At 37.9% G+C, this 24,630-nt stretch overlaps 1 protein-coding gene across 2 annotated transcripts; it reads left to right on the top strand.

Annotated features, from left to right (window-relative positions):
- Positions 1 to 1,500: 1,500 nt before the first annotated feature.
- Positions 1,501 to 24,216, top strand: cbt (Kruppel like transcription factor cabut). 2 transcript variants are annotated; one of them, XM_017612799.1, is made up of 2 exons: positions 1,501 to 2,286; positions 22,393 to 24,216. In XM_017612799.1, exons 1-2 carry the CDS (start codon positions 2,221 to 2,223, stop codon positions 23,863 to 23,865), a joined length of 1,539 nt encoding a protein of 512 aa, XP_017468288.1. In that variant the 5' UTR covers positions 1,501 to 2,220; the 3' UTR covers positions 23,866 to 24,216. The 2 variants fall into 2 exon arrangements, with proteins under 2 accessions (XP_017468288.1, XP_017468289.1); XM_017612800.1 differs by lacking the exon at positions 1,501 to 2,286 and adding an exon at positions 5,424 to 5,753.
- The last annotated feature ends 414 nt before the right edge of the window (positions 24,217 to 24,630 follow it).

Here is a 24,630-nt window from a genome sequence, read left to right on the forward strand (position 1 = left end):
TTGTATTTCGTTAGGTTTTTTTGACAGATGGCTGTATTTCGTTCGTTTTTCTTACACAGCTGTTTGCATTTTGCCAGACGAGTTATTTTCTTAGCATAAACAAAATGGAAATACAATTAAACTAAGTACGTTATTGTCTTGCTACTTTAATTTATTTTTTTAATGTAACAAATCTGTTTTACGCAAATTTTAATTTCATTAATTTGAATTTCGTCGTTTTCTTCTTTACATAGATCTATAACTTCAACATCTTTCATATCTTCTTCGGACAAGTTCTTTTTCTTCCCCAAATTGTACCAAAGAATGAGTTCACTTCCCATACCTGTATCATAGACCTGTTTAAAATGCTTCCAGTTCTTTTGTACCTATTCACTGGAACATTTAATCGAAAACAATGGGTGCAATCTAGACAGCGAAAAGGCTGGAGTATTTTCATTGGAAAAGCGTAGTTGTAAAAAGACCGTTAGTGAATCCAGATACGATATTATTATAGACCGTCGCCAGTACTCATATTCATTGAAAGATGGCGGTTACTTCAGTTTTTTTGTTTACCTGATTCCTATATCAGCTGCAATCATACGAGATTTTTTTATTAACTCCGTAGTGACCCCTTCTGCATTCTTTCGATCATTCTTAACCACCTCCAAAAAAAATATTTTCAATATGCTGATCAAAGTCGATGAGGTCTTGAAATTCACTGCAATTCACTAATACTTTTACAAAAACCACCCTTTCTTTAAATTTTTGTAATTAATTATTTATATGAATCACATATCTTTAGAATTTAACACAATCAAACCATGTTCTGATGTAAAATTGTGAGAAGGATGCACAGCTGCATGCAAATAAAAATAAAAAGGCAACCAAAAATGCATTTTTAAAATTGAGGTGTTAACATTTTTTTCGATTTTTAAAAATTGAAATCCGGTTGATTTGGCTGTTTTTTTTTCGAAGAACACTGTTTTCTTACGGTCAAGGAGTAATTTTGGGTCAATGGCAGCATTTTTCCGTGAAAGGGAATAACATAAGCTCTTAAAACCATTTTGTTTCATATCAAAATGTTGCTTCTGTCGAAAACGCTACACTTAATTCGCATGGAGTGTTCAAAACGCACACTGTGTGGCGCAATCTTATATGTATTCTATCATTCTTGAGCAGCTACGTACCAAATCCGTCAACGGGGCCCTGAAACTACCGATTTCCCATGATGCAATAATACAGGTGTTATCAGTTGGCAACTTCTCGCTCTAATTCCGCCATATTGACTGCCTTAGGTGAGACAGTTTTACTTCTTTAACAATTCTTTGTCTAATAATATAATTGAATATTTTTTTATTTTTTCTCAGTATACACATTTTTTTCTTAAAAAGGTATTTTATCTTATTTTATTTCATTTCATTACGAATATTCTATAAAAAAGCAAATTTTGTTTAGGAAAAAATTTTAAATTTTATATTTTTCCCCCAAATGGGGCTTAATTTCTTCCCGTTTTTCTTCTCGTTCTACTGAGCTAAGGCAGTGTCAATTCGAGCTGTCACAATTGATACCACCTTGTATTGCATCATGACGATTTCCATCATAAGCGCCAACAACGTTGAATAACTCGCAAAACGTCAACTACTCGAATGAACCACCCCAACAAAAATGACGACAATAGCAATATATATGTACATATGTATGTATATATGTACATCCATATGATACATACATACATGCAATCACACCCAATTCAAGTGACTGCCTATACACAGCAGAGTGGCGTTGCGCTGTCGACGCTGGTGCTGCGTGGTGACGCGCACTACATACCAGACCGACTTGGTTTTCTACAGAAAGGCATCAAAATGTTTTCATTCGTTTGTTGAATATCGAATAAAACGGTTCCGTAATCTCTCCCCGGGCTTAACAAGCAAATAAAGAAAGCAAATACATATATGTTTATTAAACAAAACTGAAACTTATTGAAAATTCCGGAGCTAAACATAAACAAAAAGCAGTTACTAAATAATTTCAAGAGATTTTACTTTTTATTAAAGTGCAAGTGCAAAGCGAATTTTGCAAACATAGAAAATTAATAAAAGCGCAGAAAATAAAAATTATTCACATGAATAAAGTACTAAAACATTGTTACAAAGAGTGAATTTAAAATTTTTCCTGTAAATTTCTGGACAGCGTTGGATAACTTTATAAAATCGACAATTTTTAGTGAGGAACAAAGACACAATGGATATTACAATATTGCCTTCACCGCCAGCAACGCCGCCATTGTGCGAAAAACAAATTGAAGCTGTGAGTGCGCCAATACTTTCGAAAAAATGTTTTATATTAAAACTTCGATATATGTACATGTGTATGTAGATACGTAAGAGTATGTATGAACGTATAAAAATATTTGTGGGAGTGCATGATTTTTGTTGCACGCTCTCAGAGAGTGACACATTAAATTTGTTATTATCGGTTAACGCAACAACAACAACGACATTGTAATAAAAAAAAATAATTTGCAACTCTGTCTCAGCGGATGCACACTCCCCCTTTTTTGGAAATAGTGAATTGAATTTGTATACACATGTAGGTACATGCATATGTATGTACATATGTATTTTCGCTTTCAATGACTTAATAAGCACCTACATTAAATTTCATCGCACAAAATATATTCAAAGTAAATGTTATTTATACCACGTACATACATATACATATATGTATACATTCATACCCAATCGGAAAAATGAGAAGCGATTCTAAGTGAACGCCTTCAGGAAGGAATTATTCAATAAGACCTCTTTGGAAACTTTATTAGAATATCTTCCAATAACGCTGTAAAGTGTAAATAATCGGGCATGGAAGGCCTATCGCTTCAAAAATTCCGCATTAAAGGCTCGCAGAAGGCCGCTTTGTTTCCAACTTTGCCGACTGGGTATGTATGTACATACATATATACATACACATGTATGTATTTATGTATGTCCATATACATACTTCGTGATTTTTGGTATTTTAAGAAATTAAGTACACTCAAATAAAAGTCGCTTACAATCTCAATAAAAAGTAATGCAAGGTTTTTGGTAAAAAAACCAAGAGTGTTAAAATTCTCCCAACGATTTTTAACTGAAAATTTGTACGCAAAAAAGTCTTAAATTACCTACCCAGCAAAAAAAAATCCGTTACCTCTGAAATGAATGTGGAATCGGAAGAAAAGCTCGTAAGCGCTTCCCCTTTCGCTTCTAGAAGCCATTACTTTAACATGGGCATGTCATTGGCGGTAATGGCTTGTAGACGACTTTACCCCTGCAAAAATCGCGACTACTCCATGCATGTGTGTAAAGAGTACTCCCTAAGGATCAAGGAGTACTCCAAAATTAACCACAATTCATATAAATAATATGGTCCAATTAACATTGCGATGTCCTAGGGCAGGACCATATACTCCATCAATGCTTTACATCAGAGTAGCACAAAACTACTCCAACATATTAACAATGACATTGTTGTTATATTTTTTCGTTTGTACACGTATTTCTTCTTCACTTCTCAGATGCTTTTTCGAAATTAATAAAAACCAAAAACTAAAATTAAAAATCACATGTTGCCTCTGACGGCATTCGAACCCGAACATGCTGGGAGCTAACTAACAGCGAGCATCTCTACACGGTCAGCTACAGCCAGACATGCAAATGTGCTTTCAAATGCTCAACTTCAATCACATTTCGTTAAAACACGAGCAGTGATCGGGTAACAAACAATAAGCTGGCGCAGAGACACGAGTTGGTCCGCTACAGCAGGACAGAGGAACACTTTTGTAAGTACTCCAATATACCACAAATGGACTACAAGGTCCAACGATTTTTGCAGGGTACATTCCCCGTAATGGATTAAAGAAGCGAAAGACAGTTGAGACATTCGAAAGTAATTCGATGCACAAAATATCGAATCCCTTCAAGTGGCAACGTGTTACCGACATACATACATACAGTCATGACAGTGACATAAATTTCCAGCGTGATATTTTTGTTAATTTTACTTTTGAACGAATTTTTAACGCAAATAAAACATGAATTTTATGTTGCATATACTTTGTGTTTTGACTTAAGCGCCAATTCTGTGTAAATTTTTCGGAAATCTGTGATTTAAACAGGCCGGTTCTGAACTCTCTTTTCCCTTTCCTCCCATTATGAATAAAAGTTCCCCGAGGATTTTTTATCTTAAATGGCGGAGTTGAGCTGTCAAAAAAGTGTCAAACAGCTATTTCGAAGTGCGAATTTACTCCTCCCAAATTTTCGGGGAAAATGCTACTCCCTGGGAGTTAATCATTGGAGGATTTCTTTCTCGAGAATTGTGATGATTATGTTTCAACCACATACACCAAATTTGAACCAAATCCGACCATATATACGGTTTTTCAAAAAATCTCGGCCCTGGCGTCACCTAGCAAGACCATTGTTCGCAAAAATGTTTCTACGTATGCAAGTATATATTTTAAAAAGCAGACAATATGGCCCATAAATACGTTAGATATATGACTTTTATTTTTTACTTGTCGCGGTAGACCTTTCGATGGAAATACCCATATGTACATACATCCATGCATACATATTTCCATGTATAGAAAGACATTTTTTTACGACCACGCGAAGTATAAAAAGGTAATAGCAGAAGAAACGGCAGAAATCTTTCACATAGTCGTATGACAAAACCTCGTACCTGGATATGCAGGAGCGGAAAATTGACATCTATGATACCGTCATGTTAATAATACTAGTCGCTAACATTGAAAAAGGATGGAACGTGAATTAGTTGGACTGTAAGGCAAACAGTGTTGCCAGAGAATAATTTCGTTTGCAGCTGAAACGGTCGAAAAAGAGAGCTTAATAATACTAATAGTAGCTAAAATGAAGAGCTACATATTTTTGTTAAGGTTGAGCATTTATTGACGTAAGGTTGTTTTTACATTTTCGGAAATTTTAATAAAAACAACGACTTTTATAAGTTTAAGTGCTGAAAAATCTTTCAAAACCAAAATAAGGTGCATATATTTCGAATTTGTTGCTATGGCACTTATAACAGTGAACTAAAAATACTTTACAAACTGTCAGTCTGTAATTTCAGATATTTGAATTGAACAATTTTTTCGCAAAATTTTTCTGTAAAGTTTTACTTCCAGCTCTCCTTAAAGGTAAAATTAGTAAGGTAAAACAAAATCTGCGTTATCAGAAAAAGGTTTTTCTTTTAATTAATTTTTGAATTCTTTAACCGAAATTCAAGAGTTTATGGTGGATACACTACATCTCGAAATTTTTGCTTATATATACTAAATACAACTAAAACTTTCTGGAGCTAAAAAAGGTGCTAGATAAATTTGAAAAGAGCTAAAAAAGAGCTAGGAGCTAAAACCCAATTTTCGGAGCTAAAGAGAAAAAACTAAATCTAGCTCCAGAAGCAGCAAAATGGCAACACTGAAGGCAAATAGGTAGCATTTTAGTTTACAATTAGTACCTCTCTACAGGGCTACTATACTACATACATATATATACATAGCTACATGCATATGTTCCCATTAACGTATCTACACCCGTGCTCCTAGCAATGAAAAAATTTGTTTTTGCCCGTCCATCGCATTCGAGCGCACGCATTTTGTGAAAACAAATCTTCTCCATCGCATTCGCACTCAGCGCCGGTATTGTAATCACGCCGTGTTCACTCGGCCGTCAGCTGGTGTTCACGTGAACAGAGCATGGCCGTCATGCCTCCAAATGGTAATCTATATGCTTACATACATATGTGTATGTGTACATACATGCAAATAAAAATTTCATCACACAGATTCACCCATACTCGCTCATCGGACTAGCCCATTTTTTCCAATTAGCACTAGGTTGTTGTTGCCTAGTCAAGTGGATGGAGGATAAATTGGGCTGTTGCGCGCTCCCTGCTATTTATTACATATTCTCGCCGCGGTTGCCACTTGTTATAAAAATAACCAACGAAAATCTGCAGAAAATAACCCAAATTACAAAAAAAAAACGAAATTTGTTATTCACGTATCTATTACAAAAAGCAAAACTTATTACAAAAAGAAACAAAAATTTAACAATTTTATTGAGCTTTAGGCCGGATTTTTTAAATGAAAATTTTGTGGAAAAACAACATTAATTTACATTTTGGTATAAGTTATAGCTGATATTTCGGAAATCCAAAATTATTGAAATTCTTGTGCGTTCAATCAAATATTAACTTTTTATATGCACATATAGTTCTTCATCTAAAGTGATAAAGGGATAAATTTCTAAAATTTATCAGTTTACCCGCATTCATTCATTAACGCACCTTGGTAAACAATTGCATAAAACTGCTTACTATTTAACTTATATGGCTAGTTACGTCTCATTTAGCAAAAGCGACTACCTGGCGCAACCTGTAAGGGTTGAATTTTTCTGAAATTTATACATTTATCCACCAAAGTCGTTTCATAAAGTGATTAACTTTGGCTAAATAGTTTTTCATACAAAGTTTGGCAGTTCATTTATCAAAATGATAAATTTATCATTTTATTAAGTTTATTAAGAGTTTATCACTTTTGATGAAGACCCCTATTAAAAACACTAAAATGAAAATTTCATTTATTCATTTATGGCATTCAGTATGCAATACTACTTTTTGTAAAGAAAAAATTTGCTAATTTCTAATATAAAAACACAACCAAACCAAGCCAGAGAAAAAACTGCCAAATAACTAAATTAGAAAAATTAAAGAAAAACAACGAACAGTGGCAACCGAGATTCTCGCTATTGTTGTGGCGCTGAGAGAGCCAATAAGCTACACGGTAACTGAGAGATGTGTGAGCTAATGGGCAAAAATGTGGGGCGGTGTCACCGCGGTCTTCACACTATGAATGTGCATATGCATATGTACATATGTACATATGTCTGTCTGTCTACTCGAGCACGACATCACTACGTGAATTGTTCGTGGCGGTACTAAGGAAGGTTGCTGACGACGATGACTTGTTCCGTTCCAGCTTATGTTTGCATATTTCTTCGAGATTTAGCATATTAACAAACTAAGATTTTACTTTGTCAAATTATATACATTTACTTAATAAATTAATTTGATTAAACTCCTATATGTATGTATGTATGTATATTGAGTCGCCACTATCTAATAAACTCTAAACTAAAGCTGAACGCTTGCTTCGCTTTGCGTGACAGATTCGCTTTGACAGATAAGATGAATTCTATGAAAACGCACAAAGCATGCCACATATGAAGATCATTGCAGCTGCAGCGCGAAGCGAAAAGATGGCCAACTCCCATCTTTTTGCGCGCATAAACTGAAATTAGCTTATTTCCTATTTTGGTCCAATTTTGACAGTTGCTTGACTGCAAATAAAAAAAAATAAAACATGTTCAAAATCAAGTCTTCTGTTTGATTGGCTGAAACAGAAAACTTTCTGTTGCTGAATGGCAATGCCTCTGGTTCAATATATAAGCCAGCATAGCTTTTCATAAGCCAATATAATTATGCTGGCTAAGTCTTCCATACAAAATAAGACACGCCTAATATCAAATGTTTTATATTTATGTTCGTAACCACATAACGCAAGAATGATAGAATACAAGATTGCGCATTTTTGCGGGTGATGACGTCAAGATAGCAACGAATAGTGTAGATAAAGGAAAGAATGATTGGAGATGGAGGAGAGAAAGAGTGTTAACTGTCAAACCTCTGCATACATACAAACAGTTTGCTAAAATGACGTCACACGAACAGCTGATTCTGTCAAATTCGCCAAGAACAAAGTAGCGGTAATGCTGATTGCGCCACCTCTGTCTCCCTACATCGTGCATATAACGCACGTTTTGAAAAATAGGCAATTTTTTAAGTTAATTATGGTAAATTCCTAGCTTTCGCATTTTAATTTTTTTATCGGCAAAAAATAATAATTTAAAAAATTTTTATGGTATAAGGAAAGGTTTAAAGCAGCACTCATGAGAACAAAAATTGGGAAATTTGAATTCAAATTAATGGCTATGTATTCGCCCTCAAATATTATGTTCGGGCGTTACTCAAAATTGAAACGATTATGATAATATTCAAATTTCTCAAATAAGTTTGAATAGAAATATGAAATTAATATATATATTCTCGGATTTGCCCATATGTATCATAATTTTATGTTTTGAAGAAATCTGAAGGGAAAATTCCACAAAGTTGATTTTCCGGCGTATTTTTGGAACACCCTACCCACCAACATTAATACTAACACAATTGCACCTGCCTATCTTTGCACTAACACCATGCGCGCGCATGTTTCACTTAATGACAGCGAGAAATAAACAAAGACGGTGACGTAGCACCTACATATGTTTGTAGTAAAACCGTCGCTGGCAGCCGTCTGTGTTCATTTTCTTGCTACTTCTATTAGTGCTGTCATGCATTGACTGCGTGCCACGCTTTGTACTATGTACCCGTGTGATTGTACGAGAATGTTTTTTGTGATTTTATTTGCCTTGCTCACACACCTCAATGACGGGTATAGCAATTGTGTTCATTCGCCTATGGATTATTTTTAGTTCGCGCGCTCACTTTCTTACATATGTACGTGCATATGTACATTGTGTGTATGAACACACTTGCATGCATATGGATGTAGCCAAAATGTATTCAACAAAGTGTGATTGAATTTGGCATTGCTCTCAGAAGAACCACCCTATAAAGTCAAATTGGAAAAAATTTTTATGAATTTTGAATCGATTGTTTATATTTTTTGGCATAATAGTACTTTAAAAGAGAGCCTACCTGAGTTGTCAATCACACCTTGTTTAATACACCTTGGGTGTAGCTTAATGGCACTCAACATCTGGTGTGCGTTAAACTCTTACTCTCGCATTTTTCTACATTAACTATTGTATTTATTCAATGACGCTGCCCCCAAAAGCCCACACACATGTTTATATTTAAGTTGTGCAGTGAGTACGAGAGCACTTAAGTACGCGTCTGGGCGTTGTACCAATGTTGCCGCCGCTCAAAGAACTTTCTAACCAACATTAGACGAAAAAGTTACCAAATGTAAGGAAAAATTACAATTTTTTTTGATTAGATTAACAATTCAGGTCATCACAAATTTTTTTATATAGTACATTAACAAACCAAAGAAAATCAATTTTTATTTGCATTTTTGAAAAGTAAATCCTTTTAAGGCTGTAATATGTAAATACATATTTTAGAAAATCAGTATTCCCGTATTAGATGCATATGCATGAATGTTAATATCTTCGTAAACATTACCAGACTCTAAATGTCGTTTTTAAATAAGTAAATAGGTACACAGTTTCCAACTTCTTTGTAAGAATCAATAAAATACCTAATCAGCGTAAACAACCACATTGTATATATTTTAAGATTAAGGTTAAACAATTAAAAATTGGACTTAATGAACTATGTCGTCGCTCAGCGCGAAATACCTCGTATACGTCAAACGTAGTACCGCATATACGATGGTAAATAAATTTTACAAAAGCGCAAAAAACCAATTTTTTCAAATCTGTTAAAGGGTATTTCCACTGAACCTGCTTGCTATAAGATTATTATCATTAATCTTAACTTAAATTAATAAAGTAAAGAGTAATGGAAAAAGAATAACCAAATCCCCTTTTTATTGTACATACATGAAGTGGTATTGGATTCCGCATATACGAGGTATTTATATATGTACCCTGAAGGAAAGATTGGTCCAATTGCTCGAAAAATATAGTCGTAGGTATACCAAATATATGTAGGTAGGACCAAATATAGTCCAAAAATATAAAAATATAAAATATAAAACAGGTGATTTGTACTAAAAGTGGTCCGAATGTAATGCATAAGGTATGAGTTTTGATCTAAAACTGGTTACAATGTCATGCAGTAGCGGACAACGGGTACAATTAACGACTTGCTGATATGTAGGCACTTAGTCAACAAATTTTCATGTGCGACGTTGGCATGCAGAGAGAGTATCCGCTTAGAAAATCTGAGAACCCCGGTTCGAATCGCAGCTGGCGCAAGTTTTCTTTTTGTTTTTTTTTTCCCCAAAATTGGTTACAATGTAATGCAGAAGCGGACAATTGGTCCGAGCCTAGGACATACAATGTTAAATGTAAATAGAATTTTACATGTTGTTGGACCAAACTTTGGACTAGTTACAATCACTTGCAGTCTAGTTTGTGGTGTGCTCTAAGTCTATTCCGAGATCCTACAGGGTACTATCTAAGTATGTATTCATTTGATGTAGTCTTTAGCCGACCATGTATATTATGTATTCTGTATATTATAAAATAAATAAATACATATGTAAGTAATATTAATACATTCATTCTAAATATTCTTAAACTATGTTCACATTACAACATAAAATACTTAGTTTCGTTTAAAATACCTCACTTAACTAAGTGCGTTCATACACGCGATTTTTTATTTGTCTTTACAGCTTTGTAGCAACCCTGTGTATTGTTTATTTAACCAAAAGAGATCGCGAATGTGAGTAATTGCGTATATTTTTATATTCTGAGTTGTTTGTGGTAATTTTTTAGATTTTAGATGAGTGATCAAAAGAGAAAGCTTCTGGAAATATTTTACAAACTACCACGCGCGATTATTAAAAACAAAAACGTCCAAACACAATGACATATCAGTTATGGGACAATACTTTTTTCGATTATTATCGATAAAATTAGAGCCGACACTGATTTGTTCGTGATTTGGTTCTTGGTTTAAGATAAACTACGTACTTTCAACTTAATTTACTGAGAGACTTTACAAGGCGAAATAACTTAGTTTGTACTTAATTTATGCGTAAATTAAGATTGACCTCTAAATTACGCCAATGGGAACATAGTTTTACTTGGTTTTACTGCTGGGGCTGCCACTGCTGCTGCTACTCTCTTCAACCCCGGCAGGTGTAGCTGGCCTATGTCAATTAAAAACTACAGTAAATATTAATAATAAAATTATAGTTTAAAAAACTAAAACCTCCCTATTATAATTACCATTCGTACTGTCATTAGGTGTGTAACTTGAGAATAGAAATCACTGCATCTTTTAGGCGCATCAATATTACATAGTTACATCCCGAGCTAATAAAAGGAAGGTAAAAAAATAACCAAAACAGGAAAGATCTTAACAGCTTCACAGGCAAGTAAGAATGTACATATGTACGTCTAAATCTGGGAAACGCCGCCACTCTGCTATACGCATATGCACAACGACATCGATTTACGTGTATAAGTTGCCATAGATATATCTATGAACAGGCATGGGCAGAGAACGAGCACACGCTCAAAGAGCATAACCATCGCGTGTATGTATACAAGCAAGAGCGTAACGATGAGAACACGACAGCATGTAAATTAACCCTGCAAAAAATGGGACTAATTCGGGATGACTCCGGGAGCAATCGCAAAGGAGCATGCGACTAATACCACTTTTGATCTCTTTATATGGAATGAACTGATCGCTTTTGTTCGAGCATGTCCTATGAAGATACTAATTGTTCACCTTTATACCCGAACAGGTATGAAAAGCGACTAGTCAATTTTAAAAAATAAAAATAAAAATTTGCACCAGCTGAAATTCGAACCGGGGTGCTCAGTTTTGTTAGGCGAATACTCTCTCTGTGTGCCAACGCCGCACATGAAATTTCATTGACTAAGTGCGTACATATCATTAAATCGTTAATAGTACCCGTTAGAGATGAGTTGGGGACTAATTGATCTCCAATTATACCCATAAGGGATGAGTCGAGACTAATTGAGCTCCAATAGTACCCGTATGAGACTAGTTGGGACTAATTAATGCCCAACTGTACCCGATTGAGAGTAATCTCGGAATACTCGCTTTAGACATTCCCACTTTTAGCTAACGTTTGTTTGTGGTAGTGTCCAAGTCTGGATATGAACAACAAGCAGTGGAATCATGTGAATCACCCTACTCAACCCGAAATTTCTAAATGCTGGACCCGAATCGTGGCATTCGTGATCGAATTATTACTAAAAATAAAAATAAAATAAACAATTTAGCAACCGCTCCAATCGAGGATCGAACCTGGCTTCTATAGACTTGAAGCTCGCAACTCTCACCACTCGGCTACCGCGGACGCCAAACTCGCTTGCTTTGTTTGCCTACTTGAACAAAAGACAACAGATGACCGTTTACACCAGTGTTGTCGTCGAAATTCCCCTGATCCGAATTAATTCCCAAAAATTTCGTGCATTTGTTCTGCTGCTTGTGCGCATTTGAAAGAGGAAAATGCATGAGTTAATGCAAATAAAGGCTTTCTCCCGTATTCCTCTTTCAAATGTGCATAAGCAGCCGAACAAATGCACAAATTTTTTGGGAATCAACTCGGATCAGGAGAATTGTCGATGACAACACAGCCAACTGTTGTCTTTTGAACAAGTAGGCAAACAAAGAGAGCGATAAATCTTCACGGTTTCACATACACCTTATAAATTACACAGTGATAGTTTTTTTCAAACATTTTCAAAGAGATGGGCGGAGAAGACGATTTCACCTTATTTCGGGTATGGGGAAACGAACTGCATCATTAGTTTTTGAAGTTTTCTGCACGCCTTCATACAACCTTTTATTTTTACAATTTTGCCTCCAATGGAAATTTTTCAGGTGCTATGCCCTATTTTATGGTTTCTTACTTTTATCTGGTTGCCTTTATCGGCAAAATTTCTTTGACAAAGTTGTTTAGAACGTCTCAGGCCTTAACTTTTGTGAACAAACTAAACTCCAGAATGTAGGTCTTGGAAAGTTTTGGGTGGAAAATCCGAAAGCATTTTTATACTTATTACACAGGAGAATACAAAAACAAAAAAGTTTATGAACCAGAGGGTAAACCCAACTATTTCTAATTGTTTATGACCAAAAAAATAACTTCAACTGGCCATTTTCCAGCTACCACCCTCTTACAACCATCCCTGGGGATTGAATTTAAATTTTTCATGCAAAATTGAGATGTCTGTGTATTCCTATGTTGTTTCGACAGTTGAAACCGAAGACGACTATAACGTTCCCACGACAGCCGGTTCTACGTACCGGAATGGCTCGGGTTTTACACGACCAAGGGCTGTTGTTTCGGCGATCTAACCCCGTTTAGGTCGGCGAAGTATCTCAGAAGTTGCTCGTCCATAGGGCTACATTCGCTACGTTTTCTCCTACTCATGGCTGGCATCGAGTCAAACCCAGGGCCAGAAACCTACACCTGCTGTGTATGCCAGAGACGACTACACCACAACTCCACCTCTGTAAAGTGCAATGCTTGCGAGGGGTGGAGTCACCTCAGAGTCTGCTCATGACTACGGACACATCGGCAGTGGACCACATCTTTTGTGGCCCCCTGTTGCTCTAACAGAGCAGCCTCCACGGCTAACCCCAGTCCACCTGAGCAGCCTAACACAGTCACCACAGCACAACAACATAAAACACCACAGACCATACCACAGCCACAACAGACCACAGAACACACACAACCGCACCACCACTCACACGCCGACGCCAACAACTCCTGGTTCCTCCTACAATCTGCACGGTAAGTCAGACTAGGATATTCCGTAATGTGACATCAGTCAAGTGCAACACCTGCCTTGGCTGGTGCCACTTTAGGGCATGCTCAGGTCTGCGCACCACGCGAGATTGGACGAGGAACTTCGAGGGCCCGTGTTGCGCTGCTCGGTCGCAGACCTCAACTGCGACGCCTCCCGCCACCACCACAGGGCGGCAACCACCTCAGCAGCGCATACAGCCAACTATGGCACGACCACACACATCCCTCACACCCCGCATCCCCACACGAACCACATGAAGCTCCTTCGATTTAACTGTAACGGGCTTCAGAGCAAGATCGAGGAGATAACCGTCTTCATGGAAAGGCATGGCATATTGATAGCTGCGGTCCAAGAGACGAAGTTGCACAGCAATTCAACATTGTTGAATTGTGCAGGGTACAACGTGCACCGTCGAGATCGCGAGCTGGATAATGGTGGTGGCTTAGTGTTCATTACGCACCACACCGTGCAGTATCGTCTTATCGAAGCAGACACCGCCCGCAGGGATACCACCCTAGAATGTCAGGGCATTGCCATCCGGTCAGGCGATGTTGAGCTCGAAATATTTAACGTTTATATACCCCCTGTCACCTGCTGCCCGGCAGGATATCACCCTGACATAGGTGCGCTCCTCAGAGGTGAAAACCGTATGATAGTAGGCGACTTTAATGCGCACCACGATCTTTGGCACTCAAGCCTGTCAAACGATCGTAGGGGAACTGACTTGGCTGAGCAGATAGATGATTCGACATTCTGCACAATGAACGACGACGCACCCACCAGGATTATGGGCAGCTGCTGCAGCTCGCCAGACATAACAATAGTCAGCGCTGGTCTGATAAACAGCATATCATGGCGACCTATGCTGACTTTGGCATCAGACCACCTGCCCATAGTCATCTCGATCGATAACCAACCGACTTTGCTTCCGTGGAGCACCGAACATATATCAACTTTTCTAAAGCTGATTGGAAAGGCTCCGCGGAATTTACTGAAAACACCTTCGCTGCTCTCCCCACACCAACCGACGTCCACCTTGGTGAACGTAAGTTCCGCAGGGCTGTCACCGCTGCTGCAGCTCGCTTCGTACCGGCAGGATGTATCACCGACCCACGCCCAAATTTCCCTGCTGAAGCGGCTGTTCTAGCCGATGAGCGTGACAGCCTTCGTCAGGCCGATCCCGGAGATCCCCGTATCAGGGATCTCAACGCGGAGATTCGGCAACTAGTAAACGTACATAAGCGGAAGAAGTGGGAGGAGCATCTGAAGACCTGCAACTTCACCTCTGGTGTGAGTAAGCTTTGGTCAACCGTGAGGTCACTGTCCAATCCGACGAAGCACGACGACAGAGTCGAAATTTCTTTCGGCGACCATGCTTCGTCGGACCCGGAGCGATGCGCGAGCTATTTTAGCCGGCAGTTCATACTGTATCCTCCGGTGGACAAAGCCAAGCGTCGAGTGACCAGAAGGCTGCACAAACTGCCAACAACCTGTGCCCCCCTTGCTTTCACTTGCGGTGAAGTTCAGGTGGCCATCGGGAAGGCGAAAGCCTCCAAAGCCATGGGTCCCGACGGAATATGCATGCTGATGCTGAAAAATTTGGGTCCTGCGGGGGTAGCGTACCTAACGGAGGTCCTCAACCTGTCAATGGCCACTCTCATCATCCCAGACATCTGGAAGGTGGGGAGAGTGGTCCCACTGCTCAAACCGGGGAAACCTGCCAACAAAGGAGATTCGTATCGTCCGATAACACTCCTTTCCCCGGTAGCGAAGACACTCGAGGCCTTGCTACTCCCGTACTTCACAAACCACCTGACCCCAGCGAAGCATCAGCATGGTTTCCGTAAAGTGCACAGTACAACAACAGCACTTAACGCCATAAACACTCAGATAACTCGTGGCCTTAACCGTAACCGTCCCTGTGAGAGAACGATTCTAGTAGCGTTGGACTTGTCAAAGGCGTTTGACACCGTCTGCCATTCCACGCTACTAGAAGATATAGAGGCCTCCTCTCTCCCACAGAGGCTCAAACGGTGGTCGGCAAATTATCTGAGTGGTCGACACTCGTCGGTAATGTTTAGAGACAAATCGAGCAAACTTAGGAAAATAAAACAGGGGGTTCCACAGGGTGGTGTCCTTTCCCCGCTACTGTTTAACTTTTATATTTCAAAGCTCCCTCAACCACCAGAGGGAGTCTCGATTGTCTCCTATGCCGACGATTGCTCGATCATGGCGACTGGGAATGGAATTGATGACCTGTGTTCGAAAGTAAACGGCTATCTCTCCGAACTTTCTCGCTTCTTCACTGCAAAGTGTCTAGCCCTCTCCCCTACGAAATCCTCCGCGACCCTGTTCACAACCTGGACGAAGGAGGTCAGGCTACCGCTGGGGATTCACGTCGATGACACACCAATTCCGACGGTGAATAACCCCAAAATACTCGGAGTAACATTCGACAGCCTGCTCTCCTTCTCTGCGCACTCAACCGCTATTGTCAATAAAGTACAGAGCCGCAACAAGGTCCTCAAGTCGCTAGCCGGCAGTACTTGGGGCAAAGACAAAGAAACGTTGCTGGCAACATACAAGGCAATAGGCCGGCCGGTTTTAAACTACGCAGCACCAGTGTGGTCGCCGGGGACTAGTAGGAAGCAGTGGACGAAGCTACAGACGGTACAAAACACAGCACTTAGGACAGCGACCGGATTCCTCCTGATGTCACCAGAACACCACCTCCATGACGAGGCGAAAATGCTCCCAATTAGGGAGCACAACACGATGCTCTGCAAGCAGTTTCTGGTTGGGAGCCACAGATGTGGCCACCCAAATAGACAGCTGCTTGCAGAGGACCCCTCGCCGAGGCACGTCAGGAGGCATCTTAATGGACTGACGGACGAAGTCCAGAGGTTCATTAAGAAGCCTCTGGACCAGTCATCTCACAGACAGGCCCTGAACGGAATTCACAGGGATGCAGTCTCGAGCTATTTAGACTCAAGACCTGTGAATGCCGTTCTAGGCACACAAACACCGGGCATTGACGCGACGGAGCTCCATCTGCCTCGAGAGACCAGAACAACAATAGCCCAACTTCGCTCTGGCTACTGCAGCAGGCTAAATTCCTACCTGTATAGGCTAAATGCGGATGTGCCGAACGAATATCCGGCATGCGGAGAGACCCCTCACGACTCGAAACATCTCTTCGCATGCCCGGAAAACCCCACAGCCCTAACGGCTACGTCCCTGAGGACCGACCCCATAGAGGCTGCAGCTTCTTGGGGCTGCCGTTAGTGGAGCTCGACGACAACGACTGAGATATCAGCCGATCTGGGTGGGGTTGTTTTAGCCGCTACAACAACAACAACAATGACTATAAAAAATAAAGCTGTAAGACTGAAAATGCTTTACTCGTAAGCAGAAATAATGACTAAATAAAAAAAGATCAAGTGGATATGTGGTTAATTAAAGATAACTGCCGCAAGATGTACTACGCTTACTTTTGAAACTTCCACAGAAAACAAGGACGAACTTTATTAACACTTTCAACCCTCCTGCCCAATCCTCATTATTGATACAATTTCTTACCAATTCGACTATTTGAAACGTGTTCAGTTTTCTGCTTTTTAATGTGTGAAAGATTATAAAAATTAAATTTTATTCACACTAAAATGTTTTCTACTTTAACTATACAAAACTAATTACCTGACATTACCATCTCCAAACTCACTTTCTTTTAAAAGACTGTTCAAACCAATTGCCATTTCAAAATTGTAAACATAGATTCGAGAATCGGAATCAGCAAACTCAAAAACCCCAAAATACCCTGTTTTAATAAAGTTTACTGATTTCTTAATTCTTTCTTTTCGCCATATTTGATCCCCCATTTTGAATTTTTGAAATCTGACTTCAGATTCATAATAAGCGACCCCGAAAGCGTTTGCATGCCACGTTTTATCAAAAAGCCTTGATTTTTTAATTTTTGTATTCACCATATTGGATACGCCTCACATTGTAAGATTTTACCCATCTAGCTGCTTTTAATTCTGTAAGTCGAAAACTATTGAAGATAGATTAGTGAAATTTTGCACAAGGTACGTTATAAGATAGGCGAAACTTTTTACAAAAAATTTGTCATTTAGAGTTACTGTCACGCCACCATATTATATAACTGCTGTTTTCAAAAAGGCAAAAGCTGAAATATTTAACTAACTACAAAAGCTAAAATGTCCAAAATTGATATTTAAAATTTCCTTATAACAAGGAATTATAAACTGATAGAAATGGACTTAAAAATATTTTTTCTTTAATTATGGGCGTGGGAAATATCGATAAAAGAATCAAGTTGGCTCAACAAAATTCCGTTATAAGTTCAAAATTTCTTACTTGATTTACAAAAACGGGGTACTTTTGGAAAGGTATTGAATCAAGCTTTCTCTATTTAAAAGCGATAATACAAAAATTTGTCTCGGTCGAGATAAAATGTAAATGAATTACTCGAAGAAAATAAAATTTCTGAAAAAAGAAAATTTTATCAAAACCAGCACTTTCCAGCAGCTAAAATTATGTTATTTAAAGTCTAAGAGGAGTGGCAAATAAACTAAAATACAAATTTTATCGAATAATTGCGGATAACGAGTTTGCGGGTCTAATGAAATTAATAAATTGCTAAAATTAAATTTAAGTTAGCAGCGTTTTACTTTGATATGAAATACTCAGTCCTAGTTTACTAAAATTCCAAAAATGTATATTCGTTAAAAAGAACAAACCTAAAAAAATGAGACCGAAATGGTATTCTAGCAATTGTTTCAAAAATGTATATTCATTAAAAAGAACATACCTAAAAAAATAAGACCAAAATGGTATTTTAGTAATTGTTAAATCACATAACACCGACAAATTAAACATTAAGATTCAGTTTCATATATACAAGTTTAAATATTATTGGGCTCGGTAATTTTCAAAATCAAACCCCGTCCCCGCCCTACACTTTGATTTAAATTTTGTAGTTGTTGTTGTTTCGTCTTAATCAGGCATTTCTGAAAACATTGTCAACGTTGTTTTGAAATTTGGCGACATAAAATAATTTAATTAATATATTCTAGAATATGGAAATAATACACTGTGCGCCATTTTGAATTTTTAAAATCTGACTTCAGTAATCAGTGACCCTAAAAACATATAGAAACACAGTTACTTCAAATTGTGTCAAGGCGTCTTTGAGCAAATAGTTTTGTCCACCTAGATTTAGATTTCAGACCACTGTGGGGCGCTGTTCAATCTAAATGCAGTTACCCAGCAAACATTGAGGTTAGTTATCGATTAGAGAATGATTGGAGAACGAGCCACATTCTCCATTCTCAAACGTTAGAGAACGAGTCGAAAAACTATCGAGAATCTTAGCGATCTCAACAAAAATGGGACATAGTTCTCGACTCGAGAAAACAGGAATTCTCTAATCGAATTCTAATGTTGATCTCTAATGGGATTCAAATGTGAATTTCAAACTGCTGTTTTGCTTTATTAAATAAAACTCTTTGTTTGCAAAATTTGTATTGAATGTATTTGCAATAAAATAGTAATGAATTATTTGAACTTGAAAGTAATTTTTGATTCATTCATTTGGAATTTCGCTTATTTATATTTATTTGAATTAGCGTTGTTTCTTTAATCATTCTCGAATCGAATTCTAATGCAGTTCTCTAACTTCATCGTCTTAAAGAATTGCCCTAGTTATCTAGAATTGCCCTAGTTATTTTATGTCATGTGTTTGCTGGGTAACGTGATCTAAGTTTAAACCGGCACTGCAAAACTGGCCCTAAGCTGTTACTTATTATAAAATTTAATAAACCAAAATTTAATTTTATAAATCTGTGCAGATATGTATTTAAATGTATACATTATTTTTTAATATCTGCAAGTACTAAAAATTTCGCCTTTGATTTATATGGGAAAAATAAGATTTTTCGTAGAAATGGTATAGAATTCTTGAAAATCAAGGTTTTTCGATCGGAAAATTCTGGTTCTCTTTAGGAGACTTTCAATGATAATACCCAATTGTTTATTTAACCATTTTTTAATACTAACGATATTTTATTGGTCCCCCATTGCATTTTTCGGGGTTTTTGAATAAAAAATAAATTTTGGGCGGGACGAAGTTCGCCGGGTCTGCTAGTATATATCTAAATGTGAATGTCTGAATGAACTACGACGCGGAATTGCACGAAACTTTGCACACTTATTTGTTTTTATCCCGGGAAGGTTATAGGCATAGACAAAAATCGGCACTACTGGAAAAGCGGGCGTGGCACCTCCCATACTAACTAAAACTTTCATGTTGTATATCTCTTAAAATATTTGTGGTAGAGTACTGGAACTTGGTGTCGAGATAAATGAAATTAATTCCATACTCACATATCTATGGTAGGTGCTTTTAGTAAGGTATATAAATGAGTCTGTAAAAGGGGGCGTGGCACATCCCAAATGCGTGGAATTTTTAATCAGCTATAAGTTCGGAACCATAAGTCACATAAACGTGAATCTTGGTATGCAGATATATCTATGGTACATAGGTGCTTATAGTAAGGTATACATAAATGAGTTTGTAAAAGGGGGCGTGGCACATTTCATAGGCGTGGAATTTTTAATCAGCCACAACTTCGGAACGATAAGTCACGCGAACTTGAAATTTGGTATGCAGACATACCTATGGTAGGTGCTTATAGTAAGGCATATATACATGAGTTTGTAAGAGGATGCCATATCAGCCATAACTTCTGAAAAGTCACATAAACTTGAAATTTGGTATGCAGACATATCTATGGTACATAGGTGCTTATAGTAAGGTATGTTCAGTCATGCCCAGCGCAGGGCACTTGCATATGGAATTCTGCCAGCGCAGGGCACTTGCTTATGGAGTTCTGCCGACGTTGGGCATGACTGGTTTATATAAATGAGTTTGTAAAAGGGGGCGTAGCGCATAACACAGGCGTTGAATTTTGTATTAGCAATAACTTCAGAACCACAATTTACATGGCCCCTTTAATTCTTTCCGATATGCCTTTCGAATTTACAGGACTCAGTTTCCAGTTCGCTTAGCTTTTGCAATGACAATAAACAATAATTCCTTAAAGCAAAACCCAAAACTTTATCGAAAATAAAATCTATGATAATTGCATTGGAAAATGCATTTATGTTAATAGAGGCGTTGCAGTATTAAAAACATGCTGTGAAATAATATTAGAGTTATTATTCCAAAGAAAATAGATTGCTAAAATTTTAATATTACAACATTGGTATTTCTAATACTACTTACATATCGTCGTTTAAAGTGCAAAACCGCGTAACTGACATTTGCTGCCGAAAATTGGATTTGCACACACAAGCTCTTGGCTCAATTCTTATCCATTCGTCCTGAAATATACTTTCCAAAAATGCGATTGCTTTATAAAAAAAAGAGAACCATTTTGAAATATGAGTCTTTTTACTATCTAGAAAATAATTTATGCAACCTCACATACGCGGTTTTCCATTATCTTGATACGCGGTTTTGTATTTTGTTGATACGCGGTTTTTCATTTTGTTGATACGCGGGTTCGTACTTTAAATGACGATATATTATTTATTGGAGATATTTAATGTAAATAAAAGCACCTGCTGTGCCAAAAAGTTATTATTACATTTCATTACATAAAGCTATACAACTGTCATTCAGTATTCTCTTATAGTAAAATTAGAGCAGAAATAAGATACAACGTCTTTACATAAATTGTTTTTGATATTTGTATAAAGACGTGGGGTGAAACCCGCAAGTAAAAGCTAGTATATAAATAAATAGTAACTGAGCAAACAACAAAGACAATAGCAATATTACTTTCTTGTTTGTTTTGTACTTATTTGATTTTTTACCTCGAGAATTTCGTGCATATTTCACTAACCAGTAGCTCGTTTCTGTAACAATTTACACTTTTGCTTGATCCCACCTACTTCACCACTATATGGCTATGTATATATAATTTTATCCTTTCTATAAAAAAAAAATAAAATACTTCGAAGTATAGTAAAATAAAAATAAGATCACTTTGTATTGCCTAAATACCTGAACAAGAAAGTTCATCGCCGGTTTTGATTTATCTTTAAAGAAAATTTAGAAATAGCTTGGAAACACAAAATATTAAATCACGTTTATCACTTTGCGCTCATAAAAAGGAAAAAGCGACGACTTTAAGAGTATACTGCAAGAAAACGGTAAATTTTTGATTACATAGTAATGTAGACTTTTACATACTTTCATTTGGTACTAAAAACTTCTTTGTACATTGAATTTCATTTTTTGAATTAATCTCCAATATCGATATCAATTACCCCACTATGCGACGATATACTGCGCTCCAAAAGGCTAAGGAGGAATGATTATGCATGTCCTTAAGAAGAACCAAGTTTCTATTTGAATAGTTTATTTTTAGGACCGTTTTCTCAAGTAGTTTTTAAAATTTATCTGCCCCTTAAACACAAATTTTGTTCTCAAAAATTAATGAAATGCGACTTTCTCTCCCGTGGAACGTCTGTTAAATTTACTTATTTTACAAACTTATTTTAATCACAAGTTGTAAATGAATTCTTTTCTATAAGTTTTACTTTATCATCAAAAGCAAAAATAAATCGAAAATGCCAATTAATCTGATATTAATATATTGTAACTACCCGCAGTTGTTTGCCTTCCAAATAATAACTTGGTACATTAATCGAATAGTAAAATTTTATTGCGATCCCTGCTAAAATCGTTGATAATTGACTCTATCTTCCTTTGCAGGATGAAAAACCATCAGCACAGCATTTACATGAGGACATGTTCAAAACAAAACTTCATATGCAGCTCAGTAAACAAAAACAACAAAAGAAACAACAAGAAATTATCACACCAAATCCTTCAGACACCGAGGATGATGTTGAAACTCCACCTTGCAAGAAGCAGCGCTTTGAGCTGCCACAGCCCGTAGTTACACTCACACCACCTCCAGAAACACGGAAACATATGCGGTCACAAGGACAGCCGCAATCTCAGCGAGTCAGTGTTATTATGCACGTCAATAGCTTTGGCATTTGCTCCACCATCGACGAGAGCTCTTGCTCTTCGACCATTTCCAACGCCTCTATTGCGTCCATCGCAACCACCACCAGTAGCACATCCGCCTCAAAAGTACCTATACTAACGTCCGATGATGACTGCAGCCAAACAAATGTGTGGCGCAGCTTGAAATTCAAAATGAACCGCACGCATTGCGGCAGTTTTTCAGCGGCATCGTCTGTGCCGAATCAGCGGCAGCCAGAGGACGAGCCATCAGACAAACTGTTAAAATCTCAACATCTTATGGACCCACCACAATTACGTTGCACTCTGCCCTCTGTTTCAATCTCAGCGGCATCCATGCAGCAGCAACAATACACCTCCTCTCCGCCACAATATCAAGTAATAGCACAGAAAAGTATTTATATTACGCCGTCAGCGTCTCCCTCCGCGTCGACAGGGAGCAATGCTTCAGTAACAATTGCTCCAGTCATTCCCCCTCAATTGTCGGTACTGAACGCTATGATGCAAAATGTCACAGCTAGCCCAGCAAAAATCGCAGCGCCAACACCCAACTTAACCCCAGTGCACAAAATGACTGCCGCGCAGATTGCTGCTGAGCGACGACGCATTTACGTTTGCGAATACCCAAACTGCGGCAAAAATTACTTCAAATCCAGTCATTTGAAAGCGCATCAACGCGTACATACTGGCGAGCGACCGTTCATCTGCAAGTGGGAAAATTGCGAAAAGCGCTTTTCGCGCTCGGACGAGCTGTCGCGACACAAGCGCACACACACCGGGGAGAAAAAGTTTGTATGTAGCGTCTGTCAGAAGAAATTCATGCGCAGTGACCATTTGTCAAAGCATGTCAAGCGCCACGGCAAGGATAAAGCAAACGGTGTGAATCGCAATGTGGCTGCGGCAACAATGGCAGCCGCAGTAGCTGCCGCCTCAGTAGCTACAAGTGGACAACAGCAGGCAGGTGCGAATAATGTTGTTTACAGCACCATCAATACAACAAACTTACGTTCAATTGCGCCAGCGGGCAGCGCGCCAGTGACGCCGAAGCATGCGCCGGCTCCCCTCTCTGGCCTGCAGATACAAATCTGCAATGCTAACGACCTTTTGCCCATGCGGCAAGTAGGTGCGCTGCCAACGACATTCACTAGGCTCATTGCTGATCAGCAGCAATTTCAGGCGCAGCAACAACGTTAAAGCATAAAAACGTGGTTTTAAACTTATTAGTTATTAAGAACACGCAAATATGCATCCGTCATTCCAAAAATCTAGAATATTAAACAAAGCTGTAAATTTGCAAGACAGTGGTAGCGAATCAAATTAGAATATAATCGGGGCTATCACTGAATCAATCGTAGTCCGATTTCTGCGAAATCTACGAGAATGTCATCGCTTTAATCGAAATTGCTACGAACGGACGCATTTGTTGTTATTTGAATTAATTGATAGATTTTACGTAGAATCATTCAACGATGTATTCAGTGATCGTACTGAAAGTGTGGATAAGAGTTTTAATTAAAAATAAAGAAACCTTTAAATTTCTGATTTTTCAAATCATAAATAAACTACGTTTCAGCTACCATCCAATGGAAAATGATGTAAATAAAAGTTAAAAATTTGCAGCACCCCAGCAAACATAGTCTCTAACGTTAGAGAAACGATTGGATTTTACATCCGAATTCGAATGTAATGTAAGGTGAGAGAACTATGTTAGAATTTGATTAGAGAATGATTAGAAAAATTCTAGACATTTGAAACCAATTAGAATTCAACGTTAGAACACGATTAGATATGTAAATCTGTTCCCGATATCGCGATCTAATTCCCCTTATTGTAGAGAATGCTATAATTCACGACAGTTTCCCTAACATAACAAATAACCTGTAGTTAGTGTTAACCAGACATTGAGAAACTAGCCCTTAGGCGTTTAGCAGATAGTGTATTAAATCTGATAAAAATATT

Source organism: Rhagoletis zephyria, unplaced genomic scaffold (assembly GCF_001687245.7).
Source record: "Rhagoletis zephyria isolate East Lansing unplaced genomic scaffold, Rhagoletis_zephyria_1.1 Rzeph_scaffold_00581, whole genome shotgun sequence".
Lineage (NCBI taxonomy): Eukaryota > Metazoa > Arthropoda > Insecta > Diptera > Tephritidae > Rhagoletis > Rhagoletis zephyria.

Coding starts and splice junctions, on each gene's coding strand:
- cbt (XM_017612799.1), top strand. CDS start 2,221: ATGGATATTACAATATTGCCTTCACCGCCAGCAACGCCGCCATTGTGC. Junction 2,287..22,392: donor GCGAAAAACAAATTGAAGCT/GTGAGTGCGCCA, acceptor CTTCCTTTGCAG/GATGAAAAACCATCAGCACA.